The sequence below is a fragment of the Danio rerio genome, chromosome 9, assembly GCF_049306965.1.
Source record: "Danio rerio strain Tuebingen ecotype United States chromosome 9, GRCz12tu, whole genome shotgun sequence".
NCBI lineage: Eukaryota > Metazoa > Chordata > Actinopteri > Cypriniformes > Danionidae > Danio > Danio rerio.
Window position 1 is genome coordinate 47,755,371 of NC_133184.1, and position 12,130 is coordinate 47,767,500.

General features: G+C 31.2%; 1 protein-coding gene across 3 annotated transcripts in view; it reads right to left on the reverse strand.

Moving 5' to 3' along the window:
• The window catches only part of hdac4 (histone deacetylase 4), a 399,927-nt gene that overhangs the window by 66,107 nt on the left and 321,690 nt on the right, over positions 1 to 12,130 (reverse strand). For all 3 annotated transcript variants that reach the window (XR_012385010.1, XM_005172529.6, NM_001039358.2), the window contains 1 exon segment: positions 1,454 to 1,561. Coding sequence is in view for 2 of the 3 variants with exons in the window: in XM_005172529.6 (XP_005172586.1) it covers positions 1,454 to 1,561 (108 nt within the window). In the remaining variant the exon portion in view is untranslated.

A 12,130-nucleotide genomic window follows, 5' to 3' on the forward strand; every position in this document is an offset into this window, starting at 1 on the left:
AACATCAATTTAAAGAGACTGTTTCATATGGATTTATTAATCATTCTTACTTTTCAATGAACGCAAACTGTGATAGATTATTAAAGACGCAAACCCCTCTCTACACGTCGGCTGCACTTTCAGGAAACCTCCTAATTCCTGCAGCACAATAACTTTTATGATAATTTATGGGCGTCAGAAGTAGTGGATCTGTTTGGCAAAGTGTTTGACTGCGTGTCACTGCATCCCAAATGACTAAAAATAATACAAAACTAGATAACTAAAGCAATATCCACTGCTTATCTAAAATGCGCTTAAATATAGATGCATGGAAATGAAATGAAAAGGCTAATGAGTAAATTAACAGCACACTCTCATTTTTGGTTTAATCTTTTTCAGTCAGTTCAGACAGCAGCTGATTTTATCATCTTCCTTCACTCCAGAGGACATGATTATTTTATCCAGAAAGAGAGTGTAGTTTGCAGCTGGTGACACTGGATGATGTACAGTGGGTGTATTGTGTTTTTCTGGGTTATGAAAGCGATGATAGCTGCAGTTCAGTGTTATGCTGTGATTTCGGGAGGGCGGCAGCTCGCTCAGGGTTAGGTTACGCTTAGGAATGTCAGTGTTTTAAAAAGAACCTATTAGGCAAAAATCACTTTAATAAGGTGTTTAAACACAGTTGTGTGGCAGCAGGGTGTGAATATAGCCAACCACTAACAGTAAAAATTAATTAATTAATACTTTTTAAGTTCTATTTATTTAACTATTTAACATTAGTTAATTAACTATTATTCATAGTTGTGTCATAGGCATTTGTAGGTCTCCCTTCTTTCGATAAGAGGGCTGAAGCACAATCTCATTTTAATTTAAAGCGACAGTCACCAAAACTGCACAATTTGGATCAAAGCCTAAGAGAGGCGGTTTCAAAGAGTTATAAAAAGTATCCGTAATATTTTATTTATTTAATTTTTTTTTTTGCTAAAACTTCACATACACTTTCTAGGTACATCAGACATTTATTTTAAATTTTGTAAAAAAAGAGACATAATAGGTCCTCTTAAAAAGTAGATTGTATCATTTGGGTCTCATCCAGGAAGTTTAGAGGATGCATGGGTAACTTAAACTTCTAAAAGCTTTGTTTACACTGGTACATTTTTTATTTAAAAACTATGGTTATGCCTGGCATCCACATTTCTCATGGGCTTTTGAAACCTGAGACTTCTGGAAAAGCTGCAGACCTTATTTTAGTTGGAAAACTCTGGGATTTAAGTTTCAGAATAAACTACGGAAGAGGATTAAAAAAAAAAGATATATATATATATATATATATATATATATATATATATATATATATATATATATATATATATTAATCAGGATTAATTCACTATAAGAATATCTATCCCAAATATCAGTCCCAAATATCTAAGAATAAACTTAGAAACAGGTTAACATAAACTGTTAGTCCCACCCTCAGCTCTCCTGATGCCACTTTAAACACCAGATCCACCACTGAACCCACAGCCAGACGAGCAGCACTCGATGAGTGAACTTCATTCCAGATTGTGTCGCTGTCAACCTGTCAATACACAAAAAACACACACACACTTCTGATGAATGAGCAGATACTGGCAACACAGTCAAGTCTGATTAAATACAATATCACTGTTTAATAAAAAAAAAAAACAATACAAACAAATCAGAGCCTACTGATGCAAGTTATTTATTTAGCCTGTTATTTACCTAATTAATATATGTATTTGTTATAATTCAAATATATACAATTAAGGTCAGAATTATTAGCCCCTCTTTAATTTTTTATTTTTTTTATTTTTTCAAATTATGTTTAACAGAGCAAGATAATTTTCACAATATGTCTGATCATTTTTTTTCTTCTCGAGAAAGTCTTTTTTTTTTTTTTTGGCTAGAATAAAAACAGTTTTAAATTTTTTTAACACCATTTTAAGGACAAAATTATTAGCCCCATTAAGCTATATTTTTTTTCGATAGTCTACAAAACAAACCATCGTTATACAATAACTTGCCTAATTATCCTATCCTGTCTGGTTAACCTAAACAACCTAGTTAAGCCTTTAAATGTCACATTAAGCTGTATAGAAGTGTCTTGAAAAATATCTAGTCAAATATTATTTACTGTCATCATGGCAAAGATAAAATTAGTCAGTTATTAGAGATGAGTTATTAAAACTATTATGATTAGAAATGTGTTCTTCTCTCTGTTAAACAGAAATTGGGGAAAAATAAACAAATAAACAAATACTAAAATAAAATTGGCTTTATAAAAAAATCTGTAATGGATATATATAAAATATATCTTTATATAAACAACTTACAAATATATTATAAAAAAATGTATTAAAAGTTAGCAGTTTAATTTGGAAAAATGGGAGAAAAGAAATGATCATTTAAATATATGTAGATACAAAATGTTTATATGAAATGTATTATAAAAGTAAATATTACATAAAGCGGAATAAATTACAAACAAAAATTGCATTAGAAAAGCAGATAACTTCATTTATATGAATTTTCAAATGTTTCATTTGATTTTGATTTTTTACCAATGAACACTTCAATGAACAATACAAATGATCTAAATCAATCCTTCAAGTAGTTCTATGCACTTAAAGATAATAATAAGGTTAGCTTTTCATAAAAATCTGGCCAATAGGATTAGTCACATTATTCACTTACAGCAGCCATCTGACTCACTTTGGCTCAAGACTTCCGGTCTCCATCACTTTTGTTCATTTTTAGATGTTAAATGTTAGATGTTGCAAACTGATGTTTTCTTATTGTATTATTCTACTTTGTCTGTGTAGTCATGCAAACACTTGCTTGTAAAGCAAGTAGCTTTCTGCTATATATTATTCCTAGCCTTTCTCTCATAGGCAGCTGAATCGGAAGTTCTAAAACAATCGCAGAAAACGAGTGCATTTCCACATTGAAGAATAAGATTAATAGTGTACTATGATAAATGCAAATTAAATAATCTCACACAAGCATTTTTTAACTAACACTGAACAATTTTCAATATTTATTTATGCACAGTTGAAGTCAGAATTAACAGCCCTTATGAATTATTAGCCTAGATATTTTTTTTTTGCCCGATTTCTGTTTAACGCAGAGCAGATTTTTTCCAACACATTTCTAAACATAATGGTTTTAATAACTCACTTCTAATAACTGATTTATTTTATCTTTGCAATGATGAGTAAATAATATTTAACTGGATATTTTTCCGTATACTAGTATTCAGCTTAAAGTGACATTTAAACGCTTATCTAGGTTAACTAGGCAGGTTAGGGTAGTTAGGCAAGTCATGGTATAACAGTGGTTTGCTCTGTACACAATCAAAAAAAAAAAAAAATTGCTTAGGGGGCTAATAATATTGACCTTAAAATGTTTTTTTATAAATTGAAAACTGTTTTTTTGTAGCTGAAATAAAACAAAAAAGAATTTCTACATACAAAAAAAATATTATAGGAATTACTGTGAAAAATTTCAAACTACAAACATAGTTTGTAAAATATATATATAAAAAAAAAAAATAAAATAAAAATCCAAGAGGGCTAATCATTGTGACTTCAATTGTAGGTCTTCTCGTGTTAACAGAAAAAAAGAAAAAGAAAAGCTTAATAAAATTCTCTCACAACGTTGTTTTCTCACAACCAACAATCAAACCAGCCAGAAGCGAGACGTTTACTGAAGTGGACAGCAAACAGACTCACATACACACGAGGCCTTCACACCCAAGCGTTCACAAACACACTCTTTTGTGCTGCTCTCATTCTCACAGAGAGGCTTGATTGAAGAGCAATCAGAGAGACAGGGAAAACACCACACTGAGATCCACACACACCACAGGCTCTTCTGACACCTCAAACGGCACTCACACCGAGAAGCAGCGCTTATTCTGACACACCAAATGCAAACACAGACCTGGATCCTGGAGCGGCCCTTTCCCAGAATACAACAGACAGAAAACAGCCATTCATCAGGCACTACTGATTATGCTCACACACGTCTGCCCTACAGCCTGCAATTACTGCGCAAATTAACACACACACACACGCACACGCACACACACATACACACACACACACACACACACACACACACACACACTTTATGAGGACTCTATTTATGTAATGATTTTTATACTGTATGAAGTCTAGCACTCTCTAGAGTCCCAAAACCCTCACAGGAAACATTCGGCCAATTTCCCAAAATAAAACCCCACGCTATTTATTTCAGACTTCAGACTTTATTTCAAGTGTATACAAAATAAAAAAAATAAATACAATTGTTAAGTTAGCCAAAACAATATGACTCAATACTAACAAATTTAACCCATACATGTCCAAAATGAAATAGGAAGAAGCATTATGCATATTTACCGCTTCTCCAATTCAATTGAAGAAAATATCTAGAAAATATTCTAGAAAAGGTCTAGAAAATATGATCATGTCACCCCAAATTTATCCTTATACACTGGCTGCCTGTTAAGTACCGGATTTAATATAATAATATATTACTTTCTTCCAAAAAATTTCTTTAAATAATCTAACTCCTTTTTATCTAACCGACCTCCTGTCATGCTACAATCTGACCCGCTCTTTAAGATCTCAAAACTTCTGTTAGTACCTAGAATAGCTCTGGTAGTACCTAGAAAAGTCTACTAAAGGAGGTCGAGCCTTCTCATTTATGTCTCCTAAAGTCTGGAATAGCCTTCCTGATAATGTCTGAGGTTCAGACACACTCTTGCAGTTCAAAACTAGATTAAAGATCTTTTTAGTAAAGCATATAATCATGTCATAGCGGTATGATGCATGAATGAGACCTAGGTACACAATTACAGAAATGCTTTTCCACTATTTAGGTTTAACACTGATGTGTGTGTTTATATATATATATATATATATATATATATATATATATATATATATATATATATATATATATATATATATATACATACACACATTACAATTTTGAACTCAAAACAATTTAATAGTTACAAAACTATAATTAAGTAATAAATTATTTCTTACCAGACATTAATGTGTCAATTGAGAAGTGGGCTAAATCTGACAAAAAAATAAATAAAAAAATGAAAAATAAATAAAATAAAAAAAACTGTGTTTTTTTTTTTTTGCTTTTATTCTTGCCATAATAATAAAAAAATTATAGAGCAAATTTGTAGAGCAACCCATATTCTGTAGTCATTAATATTTAAATAAACTTTAATAGGTAGAGCTGTCCGAGACACAAACAAAAGCAAGTGATGCATCAAAGTTTGATTTAAAAAAATCTTGAATGGTTATAAAATGTTTATAATAATTAAAGTAATTTATAAAAATAATAAAAAATAATTAGTTTAAAAATCTTTGATAATGTTAATGATATGATTTGGGACACACAAGCAGCTTAATATGGAAGTTCTAGTAAATTGAAACAATTCTCAGAGTTGAATTTTAGTTTAGTTCATTTCAGTGTGGTTTAATTTTCACTGCTGAAGGTCCAAACACTGAAGAGCAAATCGATCGATGGTCAAGTCCCAAAACCAAGCAAGTCAGTGGCGACAGCGGCGAGGAACAAAACTTCACCAAAGAAACAAAACTTCACCAGTCTACATCAGGATAAATAACAGTCCATAACAATAATAATAACAAACCATATCAATAAATTTTGTTTAAAATGTATAAATCAGTGAGTTTAGCACATTGAGGTGCAGGAAATGAAAGCATTTGTAGCCTTATGAAAGATTAATTGCATTCAATTTATATAAAGAAGTGCTAATCTACGAGTGTAGTCAATATCAGTATTTGACAACTAGTAGGACTTCCCAACAAAATATAAAGCACAATTGTTTGTATTTATCTACATTTGTTTGTGTCCTTGGAATACATATATGCACACACACAGGCGCGCGCACACAAACACTTCAGCCCTTAAATGGGGTCACGGGTGAAAATGGGAATAATTCATGAGGCTCTTGAGATCAACAGGTGCTAAAAGTGCAAAAAACAAAACATTTACACTACAAGTCTGACATAAAGAGACATTTTAATAAAGTTTTATGATAATTTTTATTTAGAAATGTCAAAAAAAATTTAAGCGCATTCCTTCTATTTTTTACAATTATTTATAAAAATATGAAAATAAAAATAATTTCTAAAAATCTATTAAAAATAAACAATATTTAATAAACAAACAAACTTACAAACAAATAAATAAATGTTATTTTTAGAAAAACTTAGAACAAGTCTAACATAAAGAGACATTTTAATTTGTTTTATAATAATTAATATTATTCGTCGTACTATTTTAGCAAATACATCCTTTATATATGTTAAAATTATTTATAAAAACATGAGTTTTATGATAATTAATTAAATTTAGATATGTGGTACTATTTTAGCAAATCTTCAACTTTAATTCTAATAAATTTATATTTAAAATGCATTCCTTACTTATTTTAAAATTATTCATAAAATATGAAAATGAAAATAATTGTAAAAAAAAATACTAAATTCAATAAATGAATGAAAAAATTACATGAATGTTATTTTTCAGGAAACATGAATAAAAGTATTTAAATGTATATATTTTTATCTGTTTTACTACAGAATGTATTAAGACTTTTACTATACACTGCATCTGAAATAATAAAAGGGCTTTTAAAATGGAAAAAAAAAAAAAAAAAAGAGGATTCTCTTGAATATTTTCAACCGACAGCCAATAAAACGTCTTTCTCCTCCAAGACATCATCATGCATCAAAAGAACAGCTTTCCAATAAACCACCTGCAAACCCTGAACTCATTTCAGTGGAAGTGTTTGAAACATCCCAGAGAATATTAAGACATCTTAAGAATATCTGCGGCTCTGCAACATCAGGAGGAGAACCAAACAAGCAGTTAATGAAACAACAGGCAGAAAATACTTCAAGAAGGAAGTCTGAAGAAATCTTGAGCAGCACTAAGAGGTTTTACCAGGTCTCCCTCTCAACATGCACACACAGTCATGAATTCAGCTTTTCAATGGCACAAGCGCTCAAAGGGCAGTTAAGCAATTCAAGAGACTTTTCAAGTTCTGCCAAGATGACTCTGTCACGAATAACGAGCCTGTGGTGCATTTAAAAATAAACAAAAAGCAAAAAAAAAAATAATTTAGGAAAAGAGAGAAAAGAGAGGGTTAGCTAATGAAAGAGAAAAAGAGTGCAAGATACAATATTTTGTTTTAGTTTAGAAAAAAAAAAAAAAGTGATGCGAGACACAGACATGAGTGTTCTAGGGGCATTTTAGGGTATTATAAGGTTATTCAGTCATTCAGATACATGTGCATGCAGCAGTCACTAGTATATCCAGGGCACAACCAATCACCATTATGTTTCACTTATGCTTATGTTCAGACAATTCAAAATGTAATATTTTTCGTTCAGAAAATATTTATTAATAATCTGTTACATTTATATATCGCTTTTCGAGACACTCAAAGCACTTTACACAATGGGGGAATCTCCTCATTCATCACAAGTGTACAGCATACACTTGGATGACGCGGCGGCAGCCATAATGCACCAGACCGCACACACCAACTGATTGGTTGAGCGCCCCCTGCTGGCCTCACTAACATCACTTCCGGCAACAAACTAGCTTTTCTATGTGGTCTCCCATCCAAGTAGTATATAAGAGTTGCAGAGAGCTAGCTGCATATAATAAATAAATATTATTTAACAACAACAACAAAAAAAAAAAAAAATCACATAGTCTATGGAATTCTATACATTACATTTATAATTTAAATGTAACATATTACATTAATTAATTTATTACATAGACAATTTTTCAAATGAGAAAATGATGATTGATCAGAATAAATGTTTCATTTGTTATTGATAATCAGGGTTATTTCTTAATTCTTCTGAAGTTAAAACATTGTTATGGTGCTGTTTAAAAACGAACATAGACATGATGTCTGAAAACCCCCCAAAAAAAAAAAAAAAAAAAGAAAATCTATATATATATATATATATATATATATATATATATATATATATATATATATATATTATATATATATATATATATATATATATATATATATATATATATATATATATATATATATATATATATATATATATATATATATTAAAAATAAATAAATAAATAAACAGACGATTTTGTCTTCCTTCTTTTGTAAAAAGCTCTACTTGAAAACATTTGTATTTAAAATTTGGAAGAAATGTCATTAGTTTACATTATGCTTTACTCAAAAACATGACTATAAACAGTAGGGGAATTCTGGGACGAAACTGAAATTTCAGTTTGCACTTTGCAATTTATTATTTTTTTAGGTATAGAGTAAATTTGCTAGACTCTTGTTAGAGCTGCTGGATTTACAACATGTTAATTCATCGTTTTCCTCCAAAATAAATGAATGTAGAGTTAGTCAGAACTATTAGCCCCCCTGAATCATTAGTCTCCTGTTTATTCTTTCCCCAATTTCTGCTTAGTGGAGGGAAGATTTTTTTTCAACACATTTCTAAACATACTAGTTTTAACACTTCAGATCTTGAAAATGAAATAACTAGCAGAAGGTTTGAAAATGAAAACTGTTATTTAGTGCAAAACGACAACATCACTCACTCAGTAGCCTATTAATAATGTTAAAAGGGGGTTAATATGTGTTACTAAGATTAAAAGCCTTTACCATTTAGTTGAGTTCAATGGCTGGTATTTAAATGTTACTGCCATATGTTGCGTTTGGTGTAAACAGCCACACTGCTTGTCGCTTTGTGAGTTGTTACTGTGCGTTCACACCGAAGGCAGCAAGAGCGTCAAAGTAGCCGGAAGTCATTCATTTTGAATGGGAGTCGGCAGCAATAAGCGATGAGGAGTGGTGTGGCGCCTCACCGGTGCGGAAATCAAGGCCCAATCCCAATTCTATTTTTGTACCTTTTCCTCTTGGCCCTTAAAACAGAATGTGAAAGGCTTTTGGCTTCAAAATTTACCCCTAAGAATTGGGACAGCACTACAGCACACGTCATCGCGATCTCTTGACAGTCGAAAAAATTGATTAAAAAATAGATTAATAATTTTGACCTTAAAATGTTTTTTTTATTTTTTTTTTATTTAAACTGCTTTTATACTAGCCAAAATAAGACTTTCTCTAGAAGAAAAAAAAAATTATCAGACATCCTGTAAAAATGTCCTCGCTTTCAAATATTTTAAAAAGAAATAAAATTCAAAGGAGGGCTAATAATTCTGACTTTAACTGAAAGTGGCTGTTTAACTTGGGGAGGAATAGAGTAAATGTTGCAGTAACATAAACCGTGCACATCTTCCTTGACTAAATCACATCATCCAGGTATATTTAAAAAAAATATTAGTGAAAAAATTTGTGCCATAGACATCAGTAGGTATTTTACAAAGCATAAACGAGATGTTTTGCTAGAACTTGTGTATTTTATTGTCTAATGCTAAAAAAATGCCATTTCTTTGAAAACACAGCTTAACTGCAATTTATTTAGTATCTTTACTATTTATAATGATGAATATGAAGTAAATATAAATAAAATAATAAAAAAATGTATTCATAAATATTTATAACATGCACCTCTTCGCGAACCATCAGATTTTTTTTTTTGATCACACTGATGTGATCGTACTCATAAAAGGGTTTAGTTAAAAAACGTTATCCCTTAGTTAAAAATAACAACCCATAGATTAATCACAAGGCTGTGTGTAGTTTAAAACAATCACACTTGGAAAAAGGCATGAAAACACTGCAGGCTTGAGCTCCAGAAGGCCACCAGTAAAGCGTCTGTATTGGAGTGATGTTGTGGACACACAGGTCTCACAGCAGGACAGGGGAGCGTGTTGGAATGAACAAGCACAGTTTATCTTCAGCCTGACAGCCTAATTCTGGCTCTAGAGATGCAGGAAGACAACAATTTGGTTCCATTTCCATAAAAGAGTCCAGAGCCCTTCTGTTTCTCACCATTCAGCTCAAAGACTGTGACTTCAGCCAGACGGGACGGCCTGCCATTTATCAGTACCTCTCAACAGCCCTGCCTGAGGTCATGACATTACACTAGTACACACACACACATGCCACACATACACACACACGCACACACACACAAAGTCATACATAAATACATAAAATATATATACATAAACACACACACATATGATGAAAAAAGTGTTTCAAACATAAAACAATAAAATATTACACAGTAATCGAATTTTGAATTAATTTTTCTGAATTGCATTTATTTTAATGGAGAAAAATAGCACATTTTAAGTTTTTTTTTCTATTCAAGTATCATGAAGTACTAATTAATTGTCATTTTACTTCTTTACTATTCCTCAAGCTAGTAGTTTTTAGTAGTTTTATTATTGTAATAGTGCAAAATTAAATAATAAAATGTGTCTATACAAGCAATCTCACACGAGTATACAGCCAAGTATATATCGCAGTGCTACAAGTGTGATATTGCGTTTATACAACAGTTTGACGGCATAATTACAAATATAAAAAAAGAAAATCAAACACTGAGAGTCTCAAGAACACTTTTGTGCGAGGAACTACTTTCTTCCACCATTCATTCACAAATGCAGCTGAAATCAGAACAGCAGAAACTGTTTCACTAACTTCATTTTAGCTAGCATTTGAATGATTCTTTAGCGTAATGTCTAAAATGATGACAAAACAGGTGATTTTGCTGAGATTTTAAGATTATAAAGCTGAACAGCATGAAATGCCATCAGTCTACTTCCCAGTATTTCTCTGTTGCAATCGGGAGATCACAATATTACTATGGTATAAATATAGCACTAAAACATACAAAAGAGAGAGATCGAAAGTCATTTACTTGTTTAATAATGATTTGTTCAAATGTAGTTTGAAATTACACAATTTTTCTCTAAGGGCTTATTATGCAGTCTCTGTCACCATCATGTGGATGAACGTCGTCAATCGTCTTTGCTCAAAGACAAGCTAATGGCCGCCAACACGGTGTCTCTCAGAAATGATAAATACTTTAAAATAGGCACTATCCTTATAAATAAACTGCATGGTTGCAATCTAAACAGCTACATTCTCGACTAAAAAGGCCTAAAAGTACATTATATTGTCCAACAGCAGCAATATTTCTCTAACTGTAGAGTGTCCTCTTCTTGCTGCAGTATGTGGGTGGAGAAATACACAAGGATGAAGGGTGAAGAGGCTGGATGTGTGCTGTTATTTGCAGAATATCGCACAGCTATAAGCCAATCAGATTCAAGAACTAGACAGAACTGTTGTATAAAGTTATATATTTAACTAAGTATAGATCAAAACATTTTTACAGCTTGTTATTCATGTGTATTATACACTTTTAAATTGCATTTAAACTGTATATTTAATGAAGAGGTAAACCTTAAGGTGTCACAACGTATAAAACACAAAGACTTAATAATCAAAAACTCCTAATACAGTTTTTAAATTGACTATTCAAGAGTTCAACAGCAAAAATTCTGTGAACAAAACAATTAAATGAACTCTTTAGTTAACACCCTTTTAAAATATTAAGAGATTGAATGATCATTGTACAGAGATGATGGCAATTTTACTGGCCATATTCACTATCAAACATTGTTTACTTCACTAAGTCAGTTTAACGGGCGAGGGATTGATCGAATAGGTTTAATTGATGGAAGATTTGCAGAGAAATGTCAGGCTCCTTTATGAATATTTTGTAGTATTTATTTATATATTGTATATATTTATTCTGTATTTTATTTTGATACACATTGTGACTGCTGTATTATTTTGATGCAGATAAAATTAAGGTATTTAGTATTTTATTTTAAAATATATTTTTGCCCAACCCTTGCCATAATGCATTAATAATGCATAAATAAACACCCACGAATGATAAATCTGAAGGACCACTAAATAACAGGTATTTTGTATGTGCATAGCAAGTTATGACAAGGTCACTAGTTCAAATCCCAATCCAATAAAACCGATATTTTCATGCAAAGTAAGTTGATTCACATAAAGCGATTTAAATGCCTGAATGCAATGCACCTTCTCCTTAATACAGCAAGCCAAGACTTGGAAAAAAAAGCA